The following is a 25334-nucleotide window of genomic DNA, read 5'->3' as shown; positions in this document are numbered from 1 at the left end:
GTTTCCCACATCATAGTTACGTTCCGACGGGGACAGGCGATGAGAAAAATACGCGCATGGGTGGACCTTGTCGTCAGAGAGGGAGCGCTGAGAAAGAATGGCTCCCACGCCCACCTCTGACGCGTCAACCTCGACAACGAACTGTCTAGAGACGTCAGGTGTAACAAGGATAGGAGCGGATGTAAAACGATTCTTGAGGAGATCAAAAGCTCCCTGGGCGGAAACGGACCACTTAAAGCACGTCTTGACAGAAGTAAGGGCTGTGAGAGGAGCTGCCACCTGACCGAAATTACGGATGAAACGACGATAGAAGTTTGCGAAGCCGAGAAAGCGCTGCAGCTCGACGCGTGACTTAGGGGCGGGCCAATCAATGACAGCTTGGACCTTAGCGGGATCCATCTTAATGCCTTCAGCGGAAATAACAGAACCGAGAAATGTGACGGAGGAGGCATGAAAAGTGCACTTCTCAGCCTTCACAAAAAGACAATTCTCTAAAAGGCGCTGGAGGACACGTCGAACGTGCTGAAGATGAATCTGGAGTGACGGTGAAAAAATCAGGATATCGTCAAGGTAAACGAAAACAAAGATGTTCAGCATGTCTCTCAGGACATCATTGACTAATGCCTGAAAGACAGCTGGAGCGTTAGCGAGGCCGAAAGGAAGAACCCGGTATTCAAAGTGCCCTAACGGAGTGTTAAACGCCGTCTTCCACTCGTCCCCCTCCCTGATGCGCACGAGATGGTAAGCGTTACGAAGGTCCAACTTAGTGAAAAACCTGGCTCCCTGCAGGATCTCGAAGGCTGAAGACATAAGAGGAAGCGGATAACGATTCTTAACTGTTATGTCATTCAGCCCTCGATAATCTATGCAGGGGCGCAGAGACCCGTCCTTCTTCTTGACAAAAAAAACCCCCGCTCCGGCGGGAGAGGAGGAGGGGACTATGGTACCGGCGTCAAGAGCTACAGACAAATAATCCTTGAGAGCCTTACGTTCGGGAGCCGACAGAGAGTATAGTCTACCCCGGGGGGGAGTGGTTCCCGGAAGGAGATCAATACTACAATCATACGACCGGTGTGGAGGAAGAGAGGTGGCCCTGGACCGACTGAACACCGTGCGCAGATCGTGATATTCCTCCGGCACCCCTGTCAAATCACCAGGCTCCTCCTGTGAAGAAGAGACAGAGGAAACAGGAGGGATAGCAGACATTAAACATTTCACATGACAAGAGACGTTCCAGGAGAGGATAGAATTACTAGACCAATTAATGGAAGGGTTATGACAAACTAGCCAGGGATGGCCCAAAACAACAGGTGTAAAAGGTGAACGAAAAATCAAAAAAGAAATGGTTTCGCTATGATTACCAGAAACAGTGAGGGTTAAAGGTAGCGTCTCACGCTGAATCCTGGGGAGAGGACTACCATCCAGGGCGAACAAGGCCGTGGACTCCCTTAACTGTCTGAGAGGAATGTCATGTTCCCGAGCCCAGGTCTCGTCCATAAAACAGCCCTCCGCCCCAGAGTCTATTAAGGCACTGCAGGAAGCTGACGAACCGGTCCAGCGTAGATGGACCAACAAGGTAGTGCAGGATCTTGAAGGAGAGACAGGAGTAGTAGCGCTCACCAGTAGCCCTCCGCTTACTGATGAGCTCTGGCCTTTTACTGGACATGAAGTGACAAAATGACCAGCAGAACCGCAATAGAGACAGAGGCGGTTGGTGATTCTCCGTTCCCTCTCCTTAGTCGAGATGCGGATACCTCCCAGCTGCATAGGCTCAGCTCCCGAGCCGGCAGAGGAAGATGGTAGTGATGCGGAGAGGGGGGCAACGGAGAACGCGAGCTCCTTTCCACGAGCTCGGTGACGAAGATCAACCCGTCGCTCAATGCGAATAGCGAGTTCAATCAAGGAATCCACGCTGGAAGGGACCTCCCGGGAGAGAATCTCATCCTTTACCTCTGCGCGGAGACCCTCCAGAAGACGAGCGAGCAAAGCCGGCTCGTTCCAGCCACTGGAGGCAGCAAGAGTGCGAAACTCAATAGAGTAGTCTGTTATGGATCGATTGCCTTGACATAGGGAAGACAGGGCCCTGGAAGCCTCCTCCCCAAAAACAGATCGATCAAAAACCCGTATCATCTCCTCCTTAAAGTCCTGATACTGGTTAGTACACTCAGCCCTTGCCTCCCAGATTGCCGTGCCCCACTCACGAGCCCGTCCAGTAAGGAGAGATATGACGTAGGCGACACGAGCAGTGCTCCTGGCGTAAGTGTTGGGCTGGAGAGAAAACACAATATCACACTGGGTGAGGAACGAGCGGCATTCAGTGGGCTCCCCAGAGTAACACGGCGGGTTATTGATTCTGGGCTCCGGAGATTCGAAAGCCCTGGAAGTGGCCGGTGGATCGAGGCGGAGATGGTGAACCTGTTCTGTGAGGTTGGAGACTTGGGTGGCCAGGGTCTCAACGGCATGTCGAGCAGCAGACAATTCCTGCTCGTGTCTGCCTAGCATCTCTCCCTGGATCTCGACGGCTGAGTGGAGAGGATCCGAAGTCGCTGGGTCCATTCTTGGTCGGATTCTTCTGTTACGGTGAGTGAATGAGGACCCAAAAGCGAACTAACTTAAACAGAGCTTCTTTAATAACCAAACATAGGTAGGCTCAGATAGACCGGCAGATTCCGACAGGACAGGACAAGGTTACAGCAAACATGACGATAGTCTGGCTCAGGCATGAAACACAACAAACAAGAATCCGACAAGGACAGGAACAAAAACAGAGAGAGATATAGGGGACTAATCAGAGGGAAAAAGGGAACAGGTGGGAAACGGGGTGACGAGGTAGTCAGGAGGAGACAAGGAACAGCTGGGGGAAAGCGGGGGAGAAAAGGTAACCTAATACGACCAGCAGAGGGAGACAGGGTGAAAGGAAAGGACAGAAAGACACAACATGACAATACATGACAGACGGGGCTGCTCCTCTGATAACAAACAACGACTCCCTTGGCGGAGGTTGCGTAAAATGCTATTATATTAAAAACAACAGATTGCAGCAACCAAGGAAAAGAAAGCCTTTACACAGGACATACATGGGTGCGCATTTAAGAATGGAGTGATACCGACTCGTTGTAGTTGTAAGTAAACTCATCGCCACTCAACTCCATTGTATCGTGGAGTTGAGAATTTTGAGCGACACTTTTACAACGCATTTCATTTTGGTATTTATCTCAGTTTATCTCCGTTTATTTGGATAGTTTGGATATTCCATCTGTAGATGCTCTACAAGTGGTCTTACTATCAACAAACTATCTGTTTATAAACAACCGCTTGCTAAGGTTACAGGTAGGGTTAGGTTCAGAATAACACTGGAATGTCTGAGAATGGCGCGAGAATAGATGGCGACCTTTTTACGGGCTCCTGACCAATTCTGCAATTTATTAGCTGATCTTAACTACGTAATGTTTCCGCCATCAATTCCTATGACTGAAAAGAGCTCCTGGACATCAGAACAGCGATCCCTAACCTCGATTTGGATGATGATTTATACTTCAATCAGTTGGCGGCGCAGGACATACTGCTCACCTCGGACAAGACCCTAATCCCAGTCTCTCGGGAAGAGAAAGAGACGACGATACAGAGGCTGACGTGCAGGCACCATGATGAAACAGTACAGTGGCGAGTAAATAAACCACCTCTACCCTCTGCTCTATAGGCAAATGTAGAATCTCTGGAGAACAAACTGGACGAGCTCCTTTCGAGATTATCCTATCAATGGGACCTGAAGAACTGTGATCCTATGGTTCTCAGATACTTGGCCATTTCGGACATGGATAATATCCTAGCTGGTTTTGCTATGCTTCGGCAGGAGAGAGCGGCAGCGTCTGGTAAGCTTTTAGGGGTGGTGGTCTGTGTCACTTTGTTAACAACAGCTGGTGCATAATCTTTAATATTAAGGAGGTCTCAAGGTTTTGCTCACCTGAGTTAGAATACCTCATGATAAGCTTTAGACCATACTATTTACCAAGAGTGTTTTAATCCATATTTTGCATAACTGTCTATTTAACACCACTCATCGAGCTGTGTAGGGCCATGAGCAAACAAGAAAATGCTCATCCGGAGGTGGCGCTTCTAGTGGCCTATGATTTTAATGCAGGAAAAATGTAATACGTTTTATCTAATTTCTACCAGCATGTCACCTGTGCAACTAGAGGTGAAAAAACTTTAGATCACCTTTACTCCACACACAGAGACTCATACAAAACTCTCCTTCGCCCTCCATTTGGCAAATGTGACCATTACTATATCCTCCTGATTCCTGCTTACTAGCAAAAACTCAAAAAGGAAGTGCCTAGTGACACACTCAATATGGAAGTGGTCTGATGATGCGGATGCTAAGCTACATGACTGTTATGCTAGCACAGACTGGAATATGTTCCTGGACTCATCCAATGGCATTAAGGAGATTACCATATCAGTCACTGGCTTCATTACTAAGTGCATCGATGATGTCGGCCCCACAGTGACCGTACGTGCATATCCCAACCAGAAGCTATGGATTACAGACAACATCCGCACTGAGCTACGCCCTCTGACGAACCATCAAACAGTCCTATCAATACAGGACTAAGATTGAATCATACTACACTGGCACTGACGCTCGTCGGACGTGGCAGGGCTTGCAAGCTAATTCGGATTACAAAGGGCAATCCATCTGCGTGCTCCCAGTGACACAAGCCTGCCAAGCGAGCTAAATACCTTCTATGTTCACTTTGATCAAATCAAATGTATTTATATAGCCCTTTGTACATAAGCTGATATCTCAAAGTGCTGTACAGAAACCCAGCCTTAAACCCCAAACAGCAAGCAATGCACGGTGGCTAGGGAAAACTCCCTAGAAAAGGCCAAAACCTAGGAAGAAACCTAGAGAGGAACCAGGCTATGAGGGGTGGCCAGTCCTCTTCTGGCTGTTGATGCAAGCAACACTGAACCATGCGTGAATGCACCAGCTGTTCAAGACGACTGTGGGATCACACTCTCTGTAGCAGATGTGAGTAATACCTTTAAACAGGTTAATATTCACAAGGCTGCAGGGCCAGACAGATTACTCAGAGCATGTGCTGACCAGCTGGCAAGTGTCTTCACCGACATTTTCAAACTCCCTGACCCAGTCTGGAATACCAACATGTTTCAAGCAGACCACCATTTTCCCTGTGCCCAAGAATGCCAAGGTAAGCTGTCAAATTGACTCTCACCTGTAGCCGCCATCTGTAGCCATGAAATGCTTTGAATGGCTGGTCATGGCTCACATCAACACCATCATCCCAGACATCCTGGACCCACTCCAATTTACATAACGCCCCAACAGATCCACATATGATGCAATCTCTATTGCACTCCACTCTGCCTTTTCCCACTTGTACAAAAGGAACACCTACGAGAGAATGCTGTTCATTGACTACAGCTCAGCGTTCAACGCCATGGTGCCATCCAAGCGTATCACTAAGCTAAGGACCCTAGAACTGAACACCTCCCTCTGCAACTGGATCATGGACTTCCTGACGGAATGCCCTCAGATGTTGATGGTAAGCAACAACGCTGACCCTCAATACGGGGGCCCCTCATAGGTGCGTGCTTAGTCCCCTCCTGTACTCTCTGTTCACCCACGACTGCGTGGCCGCGCATGACTCCAACACCATCATATTGTTTGTCGACAACACGATGGTGGTAGGCCTGATCATCGATGACGATGAGACAGCCTATAGGGAGAAGGTCAGAGACCTGACAGTGTGGTGCCAGGACAACAACCTCTCCCTCAACGTCAGCAAGACAAAGGAGCTGATCGTGGACTACAGGAAACGGAGAGCAGAGTACGCCCCTAGTCATATTGACAGGGCTGTAGTGGAGCGGGTCGAGAGCTTCAAGTTCCTCTGTATCCACATCACTAAGGATATATCATGGTCCAAACACACCAACACAGTCATAAAGAGGGTACTACAACACCTGTGCTCCTGGCATCCAGGACCCCTATACCAGGCGGTGTTAGAGGAAAGCCCTAAAAATTGTCGAAGACTCCAGCCACCCAACTTGCACGGCAAGCGGTACTGATGCACCAAGTCTGAAACTTACGGGACCCCGAACAGCTTCTACCCCCAAGCTATAATAGTTAGTCCAGGTAGCTATTTGGTTAAGTATTTAACTTTTATTTTAATTTTTTTTAATTTTTATTTGTATTATTTTTTTTATACATATTCTGCTACCACTGTTTATCTGTCACTTTATTCCTAGTTATATGTACATACGGTGCATTCGGAAAGTATTCAGACCCCTTGACTTTTTACATATTTTGATATATTACTGCCTTATCCTAAAATGTATTAAATCATTTTTTCCCCTCATTAATCTAAACACAATACCCCATAATGACAAAGCAAAAACAGGTTTTTAGCAAATGTATTAAAAATAAAAACTGAAGTTTCACATTTACATAACTATTCAGACCCTTTACTCAGTACTTTGTTGAAGCAACTTTGGCAGCGATTACAGCCTCGAGTCTTCATGGGTATGATGCAACAAACACACTTGTATTTGGTGAGTTTCTCCCATTATTCTCAGCACATCCTCTCAAGCCCTGTCAGGGTGAATGAGTAGCTATGCTGCACGGCTATTTTAGAAGTTAGATCGGGTTCAAGTCCGGGCTCTGGCTGGGCCACTCAACGACATTCAGATACTTGTCCCGAAGCCACTTCTGCATTGTTTTGGCTATGTGTTTAGGGTCGTTGTCCTGTTGGAAAGTGAATCTTCACCCCAGTCTGAGGTCCTGAGCGCTCTGGAGCAGGTTTTCCTCAAGGATCTCTCTGTACTTTGCTGCGTTCATCTTTCCCACGATCATGACTAGTCTCCCAGTACCTGCCACTGAAAAACATACCCGCATCACGATGCTGCCACCACCATGCTTCACCATAGGAACGGTGCCAGGTTTCCTTCAGACGTGATGCCTGGCATTCAGGCCATGGAAACAGTGGAAACAGGATGCGCCTGAGCTCAATTAACTGTCTCATAGCAAAGGGTCTGAATAAAGTATTTTTTAAATTATTTTTTTCTGTCAATGTGCAAAACAATTCTTAACATGTTTTCGCCTTGTCATTATTTTTGATGGGCAAAAATATTGAATCAATTTTAGAAAAGGCTGTAACGTATCAAAATGTGGGAAAAGATCTGAATACTTCCGAATGCACTGTATCTACCTCGATTACCTCGTACCGCTGCACATCGACTTGGTACTATTACCTCATGTACATTAGTCAAGTTGTCATTACTTATTGTGTATATGTTCTAACTTTTATTATTACGTGTTTTACTTCTATTATTATTTTTCTATTGTCTTTCTCTCTGCATTGTTGGGAAGTAAGCATTTCACTGTTAGTCCACACCTGTTGTTTCCAAAACAGTTTGATTTGGTAAGGGTTGAGGTTAGGATTAGACTAGGGATAGGGTTGGTAGATATTGAAATGTTTCTGATATTCTGTAGAGCATCTACAGATGGACTCTCCAAATAAAGTGTTACCTAGTTTTTTCTTTCCAACAGCAATGACATAATTTAACGTCTGCATGTTATTTTTAGCACAGAGGTTTTACTTAAAATTCCAACATCAAATACTTACAGTACCAGTCAAAAGTTTGGACACACCTACTCATTCCAGGGTTTTTCTTTATTTTCACAATTTTCTACATTGTAGAGACATTGTGAAGACATCAAAACTATGAAATAACACATGGAATCATGTAGTAACAAAAAAAGTGTTTAACAAATTAAAATATATATTATATTTTTGAGATTCTTCAAAGTAGCCACCCTTTGCCTTGATGACAGCTTTGCTTCTTCTAGTGCAGTCGCAAAAACCATCAAGGGCTATGAGTGACCAGCCTCATTAGAGTTACCAGCCTCAGAAATTGCAGCCCAAATAAATGCTTCACAGAGTTCAAGTAATAAACACATCTCAACATCAACTGTTCAGAGGAGACTGCATGAATCAGGCATTCATGGTCGAATTGCTGCAACAAAAAAAAACACTACTAAATGACACCAAAAAGATGAAGAGACTTGCTTGGGCCAAATTGATAAGTCCAAATTTGAGATTATTGGTCCAACCACGGTGTGTTTGTGAGATGCAGAGTAGGGGAACGGATAGTCTCCATATGCATGGTTCCCACCTTGGAGTGTGGAGGAGGTGTGAGGGTGCTCTGCTGATGACACTGCATGTGATTTTTCTTCGATTTCAAGGGCACACTTAACCAGCATGGCTACCACAGCATTCTGCAGCCATCCCATCTCGTTTGCGCTTAGTGGGACCATCATTTGTTTTTCAACAGGACAATGACCCAACACACCTCCAGGCTGTGTAAGGGCTATTCGACCAAGAAGGAGAGTGATGGAGTGCTGTATCAGATGACCTGGCCTCCACAATCACCCGACTTTAACCCAATTGAGATGGTTTGGGATGAGTTGGACCCCAGAGTTAAGGAAAAGCAGCCAAAAAGTGCATTATGTGGGAACTCCTTCAAGACTGTTGGAAAGGGGAAGCTGGTTGAGAAAAATACCAAGAGTGTTCAAAGCTGTCAAGGCAAAGGGTAGCTGCTTTGAAGATTCTCAAATATTACATATATTTTGATTTGTGTAACAATTGATTGGTTACTACATGATTCCATGTGCTATTTCATAGTTTTGAAGTCTTCACTATTATTCTACAATGTAGAATATAGTAAAAATAATGAAAAACCCTTGAATGAGTAGGTGTGTCCAAAATGTTGGCTGGTACTGTAAGTACTAGCTGTTCTTTTTGAGTACATTGTATTAGTTCTTGCTGTTCTATATCACTCTTAAGAAGTTCCCGTGTGTTTTACCCTCAGTCCGATGACGATCTTTACTGGCAGACATGCCACTCTGCCTCTGAATGGTAAAATATTTGGCTTGGTATTAGCTCTAGTCTGTGGTCTAATGTGGAGGATTATCTCCTTTAAGTCTGTATGTACTGCTCTTGACCTCTCCTGTCGAGAGAGAGAGTGTGTTACTTCCCCAAGGCATCTAAACATATGTTGTACAATAGACAATAATTTAAAATCACAGGAAAAAAAGGAGGACATTAAGAAAAAGAAGAACAAAACCTAAAAGAGAATGTGTTCACTTAACAGTTATTGCCATTACCCCCAACCTCTCTTAGCAGTAATGACAGTCCCAATCACCACGATAAATGTGGTTAAAATGATTTCTCTCTCTCTCAAATATTCAACACGTACAAATACACGGCTAAAAACGTAATATGATACAATAAAACACTGTAAATGTGTCGTGATGCATGTGTTAAGATACACATTAAATGGTGTCTCTCTCTCATTCTTTCTCTCTTCTCTCGTTCTTTCTCTCTTCTCTCGTTCTTTCTCTCTCTCATTTTCTATGTCCCTCTGTCTCCCTCTCTCTCTCTTTCTCTCTCTCTCTCTTTCGAATTCCAACTGTGGAAAGGATTTACCATGATAAGGCCATTGAAGCAATGACCGTATAGCTGCTTGTGTTAATAAACACAGAATATAGCTCAAAATCACAAGAGGGGCTTTGTGTGTGTGTGTGTGTGTGTGTGTGTGTGTGTGTGTGTGTGTGTGTGTGTGTGTGTGTGTCACAGACGGTGCAGTCCACTGCATTTGATTAGTATTTCTCGCATGTGTTCCTTTCTCAAAAGGCTGCTTGCTGTACTGGGGGGATTAGAGACCTGTGTCGACGTGATAAAGCCAAGTCGGCCCCTAAACATAAACAGACCTGTTAACCAATCACATGAGAGAAAGGGAAGTCAGCTCGCCTCGCTACCATTGTCCATTTCGACACGATCCTTCTTGTCAGGGGACAGCAGGGTAGCCCTGTTTCCCAACCAGGCAAGGAGTCCTTGAAATTAAAGAAGTAGTCACAGACTGCTCAGCAGACATTTTAATCCATGCACTCAATAACAAGTAAAGGCCTTCCGGTCACACCTGGACCAGGCTTACTATGTTCTACATGGTCTAGCTAGCTGAACAATTCTGTTGAAATGAAGTGTATTTTGTTACGTAACACGGAGAGAGATGGAAAGAGAGAGAAAAGTGGAAGAGGAGAGAGAGAGAGAGAGAAAGGTGGAAGAGGAGAGAGGGAAAGAAAGGTGGAGGTGGAGGAGGAGGGAGGAGAAGTAGGGGACTAGCCTTATCTCTTGCCACTGTATGTGGCACCTGTGTCTCGGTGGCATGCTGTTGCTCTCCCTTTGGCCAATTTTCATGGTTTCCAGTAGTTTAATATTAAAACTCATGTTCCGCCCTGTCTTGATAATAAATAAGCCCAGCAGCGTAATGTTCCCTGGTCACAGTCTTCATTAAATAGCAACTTGTAGATCCGCCCCAAGCCCTGGGGATGGCTGCCTCAATTCTCCACACTCGCCCGCCCCCCCCCCCTCCCCCTTTTTTTTCGTATTTCTTTGTCACCTGAGGGTACCACCACACTTCTATGATAAAATGGGGAGAGGAAAAACACTATTTATTTTCAATGTTTCTGTACAAATTAGGAGCAACTTCTTCCAGCTTCTGTAAGACAAATATTATATTCATCCTGGATAGACATAGACAAACCTGTGATTACCTATATCCCTAAGTAGGTTTGACTCTACAAACAACTGTCCAAGCTAACGCTTGCGGGGGATGTAGAATATGTGAAATCCTGTACAACCAGCTATAGTGTGATTCGTTATAGTGTGGAACACTTGAACCGACGGCACCGTTTGGCAGGTAAAGTGTTAAAAAGGGAACTCAGATTGTGGCCATGCTGCGTCTTATTCAGACATGCAAATTAGTACTAATTACAGCTAATTATTTTTTTTTGTCTATGTAGTTCGAAAAATGTCCAAATGTTCTGAAATTAAGTTTCCATGCTATTATCTTAATTGTTTGCATTAAGGTTGTTCCCTAAATATATATGTAAATTAATTCAGATTCGTTAATGGTTACTTTAATTGGCATTAGTTAATTAGGAAAATAATATGTGTAATATTAAATATAATGTCAATTCAACTTTAGATTTAATCAAGCTATTAATTACAATTGTACCCAGTTTATTCTGCACAGTAATAAACACAATAAGTTATGGCCTCAAAAGGCCAAATATGAGGTCAATATACAGTGCAAGTTGCAACACAATGCAAACCAAACAAGCTAGCTACTGTACAGGATCTGCACTGTACCTTTTCCCCTAATGCTGTACACTGAAGGCCAACTGTTTGTTGTTCTACACATAGTGACCTTCTATTTGTAGTACTTGTATGTGTTTTGAGATGTGCCAAAGCCATCAGCAGGTTGGTCAACGCATTAGCTTGGTGCCAGCTGCCTCCCCTGGCCTGGACTGGCTCAGGCTTGGATGTGATGTATACTGCACTCTGATTACACTTCCAGGGGAGGACTTCACAAAAATGCTGTTCCTTTTCTCTTCCCCTGTTCCCCTTCACAGGAATGTAATTACTGCTGGACATTATGGCCGTTTGGCAGATTTTTTTGTCCATGAACCATTGCCAGGTTTGATGTATGTTTCTGTCGCGTGGAGGGTAAATCTATCAGAGAGAGAGAGCGAGAGAGAGACTTCTGAAGGGGTGAGGGATCTCAAAGTACTCATTCAGCAAAAAAAAAGACAACCTTATGCTGCATAAAACACACAGAAAGAGAGAGAGAGAGAGGGAGAGAGACGGAACAAGATATAGATATAGAGATATATTATTAAATCAATTCAAGTTGATGAATTAATTCCTTTATTTTGTCACGTAAAATCTTTTCTCTCAGTGTTGACGGCTCTTCATCATCTGGGCTGTATTTCTAAAGAGTTGCTCCGGTCAGTATCTGATTAAAGATGAAGTTAGTTCAGACCACAAAGCACCCTGGGATGAAAAAAAAGAAATAACATTATTGAGTTTGTGTCATGTATTTTTTATAAAATATTACTGTAATTGTCTTTTCTTATGGTGTTTTACAGGGAAAAAATATGAATTTAGAACGTATGACTGGTAACCGGTTTTCCAAAGCCTTGGAAGAGATCCATTGAACAACTGAAGTAAAAGCTAGAACTGCTCTGATATTTACTTCTACCGCTGTAGATTTATGAAACTGTACGTGTAGGTAATTACATATATTTAACAGAGCCACTTTGGAATGGCCTGCAGAAATAGAAAAGGTCTCATCTGAAGAGTACACGTGTAAGTGTGCTACTGAATAACATGAGTTGACGATAACATTACAACCACTTTAACATCATTGTCTTGCTTTCTTGTTCCCTAGGTTTTAGTCACTTGGAGGTGCACTAAAAAAGGGTTTACTTTATAACATTGTTGTGTTGCTTTCTTGTTCCCTAGCTTTTGTTCACTTTTGAAGTGCACTTAATGGTTTTAATCTATATAACCACTATAACGTTGTTTTGTTGCTCTCTTGTTCCGTACAGGACTTGGTGACCAACGTGTCTCCCCGCATCGTGCGTGGGACGACCTCAGGCCCCATGTTCGGTCCGGGACAGAGCTCCTTCCTCAATATCGAGCTGATCAGTGAGAAGACTGCAGCCTACTGGTGCCAGAGTGTTACCGAGCTCAAAGCTGACTTCCCCAACAAGGTAAGTTACTGCCCTATGGGCCTTGATCAAAAGAAGTGCACTATAGGGACTAGGATGCCATTTGGGACACACTCCCACAGTATATCTGTCTAATGAGCTTGTATTGAAATAGCAGAATGGAGTGCCATTCGTTCAAAGGGTTGCAATGTATTGCTTTGTTTATGCTGGATACTGCAATGACAATGACAACATGCTTTTTCCCTGCAAACAAAAATTGGTCATTAGGATGTCCCTGGAACGTCACGAAATGGTTGGCTTAAGTCATGAGGACGTTGTGTCATGGTCCTATGGACATTTTTAGGATGTTCTTGGGATGTTGTCATTGTAACCTGGAGGTTCTGTTTAGTTCCCGGTTTGTTCTAGGGATGTCCCCATTTCAGAACTTTGTTTCATGGTCCTCCAGGAGATCATGACACAACAGCCCGAAAACATCCTGAAAACATCCTTAGGGACATCCCCAGAACAAACCGGAAACAATGACACAATGTCCTGACCACTTTAGGCAACCATTTTGTGACGTCCCCGGGGACATCCAAACGACTCATTTTTGTTTGCAGGGACGTTTCCTTTGGACCATCATGCAATGTCCTGAAGACTAGTAAAATGACAGTCCTGAAAACGTCCTTAGAAGATCCTGACATGATCCTCAGTGATGTGCTGGTAACTTACAGTGATTTACACAAATGTCCCCCAGGGAATGTTCCCTTGGGACTATCATGCGTCCTCTTGACCATAATGAAACGTCCCCTTGTGGTCATTGAATGTCCCATATATAACTTCCTATCAGGACCAAATAGGTATATTTTCATAAAATGCCTTATAATAACATGATACTGTGATCAAACCGGGACCTGTACTGAACATCCTTTTATGGTCCCGAGGTTAACGTCATGTGTTAATGTTCCAATTAACAGAACATCAGAGTAATAACTTCTCGCAAATACCCTTAAAGGGACCTAATGGGAACGTTGCCTAATGTCCTGAGAACATTCCGTGTTTGCTGGGTAATTTGTTAATTTCTAAGAGTTTGTTCTCCCAACTTTTGGAAGCTCCAGATGTACAGTATCAAAGGATTCATTGATGTTCCCCTGACCATTGTTAATGAAAGTCTGAGAGGAATAATGTCACTGATGCCCTGCATTCGCTTCAACAGCTATTGTTAGGTGGATGAAAAAAGACAGTGTGAAATGCCTCTTGTGGTTTTTAGATCAGTCATAGTGTGTTTCTCCTCCCTAGCCCTTTCACAGATCCAGAATGAAGCAGGACAAAGCACTGAGCTCCGTGTTTCCCTGTAAATTAGCGCTTCTGGGATATGTTTCATTGGAACACAAAGGAGCACGGGGGGTGCTATGCCAGTGTGTGTGCGTGACCAGACTGAGCTCTCTCTCAAACTGTACCATGACCTGTAAAGCACACAGACAGAGTACTTTTTTTTTTTCCTGACAAACAGTGCACCAAAGGAAATACTGGCCTATTTGCCCTTCCAATTACCCCAATAGCACCTAGCTTTTTAGGTCAGAGCAGTCTGGACAAATAGCCCCGATTGAGGTGCCGTCCACCAAGTGCCAAATGTGTTCTCATTATCCCTAGTGGTGCTAATAGAGTGGAGTTAAGGAGAGGGGGAAGGGAGCGAAAATTGTCGCACATTTTCCCGTGGGCTATCGGCTGATTCGGCTCTAGGTGACAGTTTCCAGGTGATGTCCGGTATCTCCATGGATACCATGGTGTTGTTAGCGGTAATGGGGAAGAAGAAGTCATTTCTGTAGTGTATAGCTCAGGGCTCCATGGCTCTGTGGTTGAGCTGATAATAACAAGATGATCCTCTCACACACATACAAAGATGCGCATGGACACATAAGTGCACGCGCATATTCAAACACACACATTCACACAGCATCAGAGCGTTTGCAGTGGATGTAACTTGTTTAGACCGAGCAGTGCCTTTGGTACTGTGTTGTTGAGAGAGAGAGACACACACACACACACACACACCACCAGTGCCATAGCCGTTGAGATACCAAACCACATCAAGGACAACTATTCAGTATAATGGTACATTTAGCTCTGTTTTACCATCTCCATTTAATGTGTTTCATCTGTAGTTACAGTTTCTCGAGCCACACGACGAGAAACTAGCTAAGCCGAGACGGCGTACCCTCTCATAACATCACCTATGAAAGTCTAATATTCCTGAAATCAGAAAGCTCCAATATGACTAACATGTCAAGCAGGGCCTGCATATTGGCCATTGTAAATGTCATGGAGTCAAGGGGAGCTTTCACTTTATTTGCACAGTTAAATCTAGGTCTATTTAAACCTTCATTAAACCACAGCAGGGCTGGAGTTGCGTCTTGGTGTGTGTCTCTCTGCTGTGGTGGATTGAGGAACCTTCATGCTGTACCTGGCTAGAAGGAGATGTATATCTACTAGATATTTGTCGCTGGAGGGGGTTCAGCCTTTCTGTTTAATGTCCTCCCCTGGATCCTAACTCTTTTAGAAGGCCTGCTGTTGGAACGAGTAACATTAACTGTCTTTTACAACTTTAATACGTAGTACAATAACATAGTTTAACAGTTAATATCTTGGCAAGAAGAGAGGAAGCTGTACAAGGCAGTCACAGTACTTGATTAATAGCTACTTAGCATCAGTGTTTACTTTGAATTCCTTTATAATGTTGATTCAGAAGGAGAGTTGTAGTGTGATCTAATTCCACAGAGATGTAACCTTTTTTCTGTGATTTTCTCTGTATAGACATACAATAAGCTGACCATGAACACACACACACACACACACACACACAGTTTCCAGACAGTTATAACACAAAGCAGGCACATCAGATATATGTGGTCAGAAATAATGTTCCTCAATATCTCCAGAAGACGTCCTCTGCCTCCCAGCCAATGGGGGTAGTAGTAGCTCTTACCTCTTTGTGGATTGGACCCATCGGGGATCCTCAGCATCATGTCTATACATCATGGTCCTTTTTATTTCTGTGATTACTTAAAACCGGGAGGCAATATTAAGAAGCAGGGGCCTATATAACCTGTTTTATAGAGGGCTTATTGTATGTCTGGAGGAGAGAGACCTAGTCTAATCCACTCAGAGCCTCCTGCAAATACATGTGTAGGATCTTAATTTGATCTCCCTGTTGCAAGAGAATGTTCCTGAAATGCGGGACATTTTACACTTGTAGTGTATCTAAGGTTTAAAAAGGCTTCTGAAGTTTGTAATTTCCACTTTTAAATTTCAGACTTGATTTTCCCTAGCAAAAATGTATCATAATAATCCATATTTCCTTTCCCTGCAGGATCCTTTTCCTGCAGTAGCAAACGGACTCAAATGAAGATCCTACATCTGTACCTCTCTCTGGTGTTTTTATTGTTTTAATAACGCTGGCAAACACACTGGATTTGTCCTGATCTTATAAAATTATAAATATTGATTTTGTGACTGAGGGAGGACAATGCCGGTGCTTCTTAAAGATAGGATAATGGCTGCCTCCTCTCAGATCTGTTTTCTAATGTGTTGAAATGAAACTTTTAGTTTGAGCCGCAATGGATTTATCACTCAGTGTTATATGATTCTTCTCTTCTTTTCTCTTTGTTCTTCTCTCTTTCTCTAGGTCATTATCTCCAGTATAATGTGCAGCTACAACAAAGCTGACTGGACAGAGCTTGCCAAGATGGCAGAGGTAGGTCTAAGCAATGTTGATTTCTTTCTTCAAATGTAAACACCGAAATGCTTGCCAGGAATGGTTATAACATTATTTCCGGTACTGACATGTTTAGAATTGTCACGACTAGCACAGCTTCTTTCTCTGTGTCCCTCACTTGGGTTATATTTGTGGAATTTGATTTAGATCTTCAGACCAGGCAGAAAGCCACATCCACTGCAAGTGTTTAAACACCCCAAATATTGAATGAGAGGGATGTAATCCTGGATTTGGAGTGGGTGCAACATTTAGTTAAATGTTTATCTGCCCTAAACCTGTGGTAGGCTGCCAAGTGGCTGTAAGCACGGAGACAGATGACACTGTGGGAGTGAAACAATGATGGAGGGAGGGAGGGAGGGAAAGGAGGGAGGGGATGTGGATATGGAAGCTTTTACAGGCCAGACATCTTCAGGCTCACCCATATGTGAGGTTGGAGTGCTCCAACTCTCCCCCCTTCCCCTCTACCCTCCCTCTTCCCCCATTCCCCTCCCAAAGCTTCTTAAACACGTCCCTGATCGCATCAAACACTGACACTGACAAGGACAAGGTGTTTCAAACATGTGCTACATGGCTGTGGGGTTTCTTTTTTTAACCAACAGAGAACTGATCTAGCAGTGTTCTCTTTATGTTTCAGGGCGTTGTCACACACAGTTCTGAGCTATAGTTCCAATCACAGTTTGTTTATTTGTGACAGTGTATGGGGGGGGGGGGGTCCGGGTTGTTTCACATTTGCCAAATGTTAAACGAACTGAAATGCCTAAAGAAAGTGATGTGCTCATGCAACCATTAGTTTCATACATCTATGATCCTCATGGTGCATCACTTGTGTGTCCCAATCATATTTCGCTTTGGTCTTCCAACAACATGCGGGAGGAAAACGGTGAGACAGCCGCTCTAACTGAAACGTGCATTGAATATTAATTAGCCTACATGTACATCCGTGGTCTCCCCTAATATGCATAGGATGCGCTCAGAAATTAGCTGCTACTCACAAAATGTTTCAGAGATATCAAGTTATGATAATGCGTGCATTTGATCAAATGCTCACATTCAAACAGACAAAAATTCTGCTCGCCTCTGGTTCCTTTCCTGTGTTTGGTTCAGACTGCGTTCACACCTGCAGCGAACTGTACCACGGTATGAATGATAACGGACTGAGACCACCCTTTTTGAGTGAACCACAGTGCATTGTTTGGTGCGTGCCTGAGTGTACATAGTGTTCACACCAGTCTAAACGAACCAAACTAAGGGGGTAAACACACCAGAGTTTGGAGAAACCGCTCCAAAACAATTTGGTGTGAAAAACCCCTGAGATAAACTGAGGTAGCTAGGCGTAGGCATACCATGGTTACGTCAGGTTTAGCAACTGCTCAGCTAATCAGAGTTGACTCGCATATCTCAACCGCTTAATTGTGCTAAAGGAAAATGTCAGAATGCAAACAGGTTTAACTGCTCAATGTGTTAATGCCGCTATTGATTTCATTGATGCGCCACTCTCTCTCCTACCTCATTTAAAACAACCTGTCAGGCTTCCCTCTCCATCCCCACCTCCCCAACCATCATCATCACCATCAGATCTCCTAGAATATATTTGATTTAAAGTATGTTTTATTTTCCTTCCTTTCTCCCTCCCTTAATAAACCCTCCCTCCTCGTCTCACTTTAAGAATATTGATATCATAGTTATTCACTTAGCATGCCTCCTTATCCATGAAGAATTTATACAGTCATAAAATAGGATTGAGGATAACCCAGTGAAACCAGCTATGCAGGATAAGTACCTTGGCTAGGACTATGTCTGTGATAGTGCACATAGGATTTGAACCCTCCTCCACCCATTGTACCTAGGCCAGATCCCTACACACTTCTCCGCAGGAGAACCCTGAGAGGTCCGAAGGGTTTAAAGATGCCCTCTAGCCATGACTTTACATGGGGAATATTTCATCTTATTTTCCTTCTGTGAAAACCCCTTGTTGCAACACCAGCACAGATGGGAGCAGTAGGGGGATATAGTCTAAATCGGGAGGTTGGAAAGAGAAGGGGTTCGTTTTGGTGAATGGTCCAGGTTCGGCAGCAACACACCTCAGGAGGAAGAACCGTTAGAACCGCTCTTTTATTCTTCTTCATCACATCTATTGTGCGTCTATTTAACTACCTGTAGCAGTGGAAATATGAAATAAAAGCTGTGTTGCTATGGCAACTCCGTTTTCAAGGAAAGTCAACCATTCATTTCCACTTTGAAATCTGTAAGAGAACACTTAACACTGTTCCTTGCCTAAGGGTACTACTTAAAAGTCGTTTTTTTCTTCCTCGCCCTCCTCCTTACTGAAGTGTCAATCTGAAGTGAAACATTTCCCTACTTTCAACTGTCACTCCAGTTCAGTCAACTTTCCTCCTTTTTCCCCTTTTCGTTTCTCATTTAAAAATTCCCAACTTTGGAGAGGAAAGGTTGCATCATAGCCATGTGCTAGAGGCTACAATTCCTAAAGTAAAATTCTTACTGTGAGACATTCCTATTTTATTCAATTCAATACAAAACAGATTAGAGAAGAAAAAATGGAAACATTGATGGTGATAGTCTATGAACGCCTTAACATTAGAACTGCCAAAGCCGACGCCCACTGCCGTTGGATTTTGAAATTAAAATAGATCTGCCATTTTGTAGGCAACGTCCTACTCCTTCCCTGACTTTTCCTAAATATTTGTATTTTACATTGCTCAGTTGTCAGAATTTTTCAATTACAAACAGAAAATTATTTAGGGGCTGCTTATCAATTATTATTATATATACACTACCGGTCAAAAGTTTTAGAAAGGTTTTTCTTTATTTGTACTATTTTATACATTGTAGAATAATAGTGAAGACATCAAAACCACAAAATGTAACACATGGAATCATGTAGTAACCCAAAAAATATTTTAGATTCTTCGAATAGCCACTCTTTGCCTTGATGACAGCTTTGCACACTCTTGGCATGCTTTCAACCTGCTTCACCTGGAATGAAGCTTCAGTCTTTCCAACAGTCTTGAAGGAGTTATCACACATGCTGAGCACTTGTTGGCTGCTTTTCCTTCACTTATCCCAAACTATCTCAATTTGGTTGAGGTCGGGGGATTGTGGAGGCCAGGTCATCTGATGCAGCACTCCATCACTCTACTTTAAAAAAAAATATATATTTTAGGGGTTGGATCAGCTTTAATATTGCGGATAGATTGTTGCTTCCATCAATGCAATTGTCTGCAATTCCCCATATATTTTTTGGGGCAAATATATATATATATATATATATATATATATATATATATATATATATATATATATATATATATATATATATATATATATATATATATATATATATATATATATATATATATATATATATATATATATATACATATACATATACATACATACATACACATACCCATCTACATACAGTTGAAGTTTACATACACTTAGGTTGAAGTCATTAAAACTATTTAATTTTTTTCACGACACAAATTTCTTGTCAAAAAACTATAGTTTTGGCAAGTCGATAGTTTTATCTACTTTGTGCATGACACAAGTAATTTTTCCAACAATTGTTTACAGACAGATTATTTCACTTATAATTCACTGTAACCCAATTCCAGTGGGTCAGAAGTTTACATACACTAAGTTGACTGTGCCTGTAAACAGCTTGGAACATTCCCCAAAATGATGTCATGGCTTTAGAAGCTTTTGTTACGCTGATCCACATCATTTGAGTCCATTGGAGGTGTACCTATGGATGTATTTCAAGGCCTACCTTCAAACTCAGTGCCTTTTTACTTGACATAAATGCTTTAATATTTAATCATTTCTGCCCTCCAAATTCATATTCATTATATAAATAGGCCCTTTTAATTGTCTGGCTTGCCATTCCAAATAAAATGGAATATTTTTTCTTCATATAATTTGAAAAGCAGGTGTAGGCAAGACCATAAGCAAATAGGTAAACTGATATGACTAAGGAGGTAATCAAGGTGAGTTTTCCACAAATAGACAGGTATTTTCCTTTCCATTGTAGCAAGACTTTCTATTAAAATGTATTGGAGTGAGATCATTTCTTTCTTTCTGGATATGTATACTGACTATGTCCACATCCTCGTCAGACCCTTTTATTGGTAAACTACACAGTAATGTAAAAGTTGCATTTTTTTAGTGATCCAACATGTAATTTAGTACACTTATCATAATTTGGTTTTAATACATGGAGGTTAGAAAAAGTATCAAAATCCTTTGAGGCTGTGGAGGGAATCTAATTGTGGTTTTAAAAGAAAACATGAATCATCAGCGTACAATGACACCTTTGTTTTTAAGCCATGGATTTCTAATCCCTTAATGTTATTATTGGATCTCATTTTAAAAGCTAACATTTTGATGGCAGTAATAAATAGATATGCCGACAGTGGACAACCCTGTTTTACTCCCCTTGACAGTTTTAAACTTTCTGAGATGTAGCCATTATTTACTATTTTACACCTAGAGTTACTATACATAACTTTAACCCATTTTATAAGAGATTCTACAAAATTGAAATATTCCAGGCATTAACTCCAGTGATACTTTATCAAAAGCCTTTTCAAAGTCAGCTATGAAAACCAGGCCTGGTTTCCCCGATATTTCATAGTATTCTATTGTTTCCAGGACTTGTCTTATATTGTCTCCAATGTACCGTCCATGTAAAAAAAATTGTCTGATTAGGATGAATAATATCTGACAATACCTTTTTAATTCTATGTGCCAAACATTTTGCTAGAATTTCTGCATCACAACACTGAAGTGTATGAGGCCTCCAATTTTTTGAATGGCCTGGATCTTTATGAATACCACTTGGATCCTGTTTCAGTAATAATCATATCAGACCTTATTGTTACCTGTCCGATAATCTTCCATTTATATAGGAGTGGTTAAAACATGCAAATAACAGTCCTCTGTGTATATCAAAAAGGTTTGGTATAACTCCTCTGGTATGCCATCCAGTCCTGGAGTTTTCCTGGAATTAAAGGCTTTAATTGCATCAAGAAGTTCCTCCTCCTGTAATTTGGCCTTCACATGAGTCTTTCTGTACAGATGTTAATTTTACATTATTAATAGGGAAAAAATCCATAACATTAGCTTTGGTTAGTGGAGATGGAGGAGACTGAAATGAAAACATATTCTTAAAGTACTTTACTTCAATGAGTGACTTCATCATTTGTAAAAAAGTTTAAATAAAAAATATTTGGTAGCATTTCTATGTTTATTTTTATAATATAATCACTCTCCTTCTTGGTCAAATAGCCCTTACACAGCCTGGAGGTGTGTTGGGTAATGACCCTGTTGTAAAACAAATGATAGTCCCACTAAGCCCAAAACAGATGGGATGGCGTATCGCTGCAGAATGCTGTGGTAGCTATGCTGGTTAAGTGTGCCTTGAATTCTAAATAAATCACAGACAATGTCACCAGCAAGGCACCCCCACACCATAACACCTCCTCAGTGCTTCATGGTGCGAAATACACATGCGTACATCATCCGTTCACCCACACTGCGTCTCACGAAGACACGGCGGTTAGAACCAAAAATCTCCAATGTCCATTGCTCGTGTTTCTTGGCCCAAGCAAGTCTCTTCTTCTTATTGGTGTCCTTTGGTGGTGGTTTCTTTGAAGCAATTCGATCAAGAAGGCCTGATTCACAGTCTCCTCTGAACAGTTGATGTTGAAATGTGTCTGTTACTTGAACTCTGTGAAGCATTTATTTGGGCTGCAATTTCTGAGGCTGGTAACTCTAATGAATTTATCCTCTGCAGCAGAGGTAACTCTGGGTCTTCCTTTATTGTGGCGGTCCTCATGAGACAGTTTCATCATAGCGCTTGATGGTTTTTGCGACTGCACTTGAAGAAAATTTCAAAGTTATTTTTCCAGATTGACTGACCTTCATGTCGTCAAGTAATGATGGACGGTCGTTTCTCTTTGCTTATTTGAGCTGTTCTTGCCATAATAAGGACTTGGCCTTTTACCAAATAGGGCTATCTTCTGTATACCACCCCTACCTTGTCACAACACAACTGATTGGCTCAAACGCATTAAGAAGGAAAGAAATTCCACAAATTCACTTTTAAGAAGGCACACCTGTTAATTGAAATGCATTCCAGGTGACTACCTCATGAATCTTGTTGAGAGAATGCCAAGAGTGTGCAAAGCTGTCATCAAAGTGAGGGGTGGCTATTTGAAATATAAAAAAAAAAAATTTGGTAACTGCTTGATTCCATATGTGTTATTTCATAGTTTTGATGTCTTCACTATTATTCTGCAATGTAGAAAATAGTAAAATAAAGAAAAACCCATGAATGAGTAAGTGTTCTAAAACTTCTGACCGGTATTGTATATATTTTCTACAACTATTACTTCATTCAGGGTGCCACGAGAAATGCATTTTTTTTGTCTGCTTGTCCATATGTGGTGTCAGAAAGACCGACAGACAGATAGACTGTATCTGTCCTTAAGGCACTTTTATGGCTCATATCTTGTTTGTAATACCCGTGGAGATCACACCAACATTGATGCTCTAGAGTCTGTGACGGTGCTAGGTTATGTTTCCCTTATCAAGTTGTGGGTTGATAATCCATGTCAAAGGCAGTGTCAGGTTGCATAAATATCTGCTTGGCGGCCTCTGGCTTGGTTATGGAGCGTATCGTTCAACCTCTAGAAGCTCTCCTCTCTGCTTCCTGGTCTCTCCTGGATCATGATCCCGATGTACAGTATCTGTCCCATATGGCACCCAATTCCCTTAATAGTGCACTACTTTTGACCAGAGCTTTATCGCCCCTGGGACAAAGTATATAAATATTAATGCAATGCTTGGCCTTTATTTCCTATGCGCATGGCCTGCTTCATACATTGCGCATTTACAATTTATACAGCTGGAGTAGAGCCTAATTCATAATTGGGTTCAAGTGTATCTATACTACAGTCTGTGATACCGTCTCTCTCTCTCTCTCTCTTTGTGTGTGTGTGTGTGTGTGTGTGTGTGTGTGTGTGTGTGTGTGTGTGTGTGTGTGTGTGTGTGTGTGTGTGTGTGTGTGTGTGTGTGTGTGTGTGTGTGTGTGTGTGTGTGTGTGTGTGTGTGTTTGTGCGCGCGCGCACGCGCGATTTGACGGGTTTAAGATGTTTACAGCTTTGACAGTGTCGTACCCTTTTCTCCATGTTTTTTTCTGGTGTGTGTGTGTGTGTGTGTTTGTATGCACCCCTAAAATGCAGGTCCTAATATGGTACTGCACTGTCCCTCATAATGGTTCTAAATGATCAGTGATGTGAGGTCAGAGTAGGCAGAGTAGATCAATGTTCATTCTTTTTTGTTATTTCATGTTTTTCCTCAATGATTCTGGTGTTTTTTATGCTAAAAAATATCAACATTTGCTAAAACTGCATCCAAATCTCAGGAAAGGCGCCTGGGTTTTCATGCCTTCCTTCCCTTCCGTTCAAATCGTTGACTCACGTTCCTGACTCCAGTCACTGTTAATGGACAGGGTCAGCATATGCCTCGCTGCTTTGCCTAGCTTCGTTCGTTGCATTGAGCTGATTTCATATTTTGCACATGCGCGTTGCCTAAACATGTTGTGTGGATAAGCCTGGGGTAAGCTATGCACATTTGGGCGTGTCTACATAATTTGGTGCTCGCATATCTCCTACTGAACAAAGCTAACTAGGTCCATGTTGGATTTCCATGGAAAACTTGGTATGATTCAGATAGAGACCAACACCTACACTTCCTGATATTCATGAGGGGAAGGTACAGAAAACTATCCGATTGAATGCATCACACTCGGCCTGACAGACACAGCAACCTGGAGCAGACAGCCGATCAGAGATGAGAGGAGAGGGATGTTCTCTTTCTTTCTCTCTCTCTCTCTCTCTCTCTCTCTCGCTCTTGCTCTCGCTCTTTCTCTCTCTCTCGCTCTCGCTCTTTCTCTCTCTCTCTCTCTTGCTCTCGCTCTCGCTCTTTCTCTCTCTCTCTTTCTCGCTCTTTCTCTGTCTCTGTCTCTCTCTCTCAACTTAATTTAAATTCAATTCAAATTGATTTATTGGCATGGGAAACACATGTTTACATTGTCAAAGCAAGTGAAATAGATAATTAACAAAACTGTCTCTGTCTAGCTGTTTCTCTCTCTCTCTTTCTCTGTCTCTCTCTGAGCTGGGGGGGATGGGATGAAGACATGTCTAACACACAGTCTCTGTTCTCTGTTGTGTACATGATACACTCGCCTCATCCTTGGCTCTCTAAACTGAGCCCACAATATCAAACACCTCCCCCAACCATCTTCCTTCACATATCATCGCAAAGTTTATTATGATCTGAAATGAGAGAGAGCGAGGAAAAAAGACTATAGAACAAAATAAATTCGCCGGCCACCCCCTCCCTTTACTCCACGAAGGGCTTAAGGAAGAAGGGTGAAATTAAACATGATTGATAATTGGCTTTGGGGATCCCGATGCATTATGACCATGTTGTGACTGCGTTTGGGCCTCAATTGACCATGAAATGTGCACTTTGTAAGGCTAAAATGCTTATTATTCTTTTCTCTCTCTCTAATGGTTGTCAGTCTGAGGCCAAATCATAAATCCGCAGCTGGAGACTCTCTGGCAGGTTTGTGGAGCTGTTTGTAATTGTTTAAATCCCTCTTGTGATGTGTTTTAAAGCCCCCACGGAAACGTAATTGCCTGTCAGATGCCTTTCCGGCTCAGCCGTTGCTTCTCTCGCGCCGCTCTTCTCTCGATGCGTTCACTCGACGCCCTAGTCTCTCGCTCGCTTGCTCTCTCGCTCTCTCTCTCTCTCTCTCTCTCTCTCTCTCTCTCTCTCTCTCTCTCTCTCTCTCTCTCTCTCTCTCTCTCTCTCTCCACCAGTCCATGTTACAGTGTCATCTGATGCCGATCCATGCGAAACAGTTATAATTTGTCTCATCTATTTTAGGGC

General features: G+C 42.6%; 1 protein-coding gene across 2 annotated transcripts in view; it reads left to right on the top strand.

Annotated features, from left to right (window-relative positions):
* Positions 1 to 25334, top strand: part of LOC110535495 (dihydropyrimidine dehydrogenase [NADP(+)]) — a 217402-nt gene that overhangs the window by 110512 nt on the left and 81556 nt on the right. For both annotated transcript variants that reach the window (XM_036935201.1, XM_036935202.1), the window contains 2 exons: positions 12479 to 12643; positions 16266 to 16334. In XM_036935201.1, the coding sequence (XP_036791096.1) occupies positions 12479 to 12643; positions 16266 to 16334 (234 nt within the window). The remainder of the gene's footprint in view (positions 1 to 12478; positions 12644 to 16265; positions 16335 to 25334) is intronic.

This window comes from Oncorhynchus mykiss, chromosome 11, assembly GCF_013265735.2.
Source record: "Oncorhynchus mykiss isolate Arlee chromosome 11, USDA_OmykA_1.1, whole genome shotgun sequence".
Classification (NCBI taxonomy): domain Eukaryota; kingdom Metazoa; phylum Chordata; class Actinopteri; order Salmoniformes; family Salmonidae; genus Oncorhynchus; species Oncorhynchus mykiss.
The sequence above is the reverse complement of the archived record's forward strand: the minus strand, read 5'-3'. Positions and strand labels throughout refer to the sequence as shown.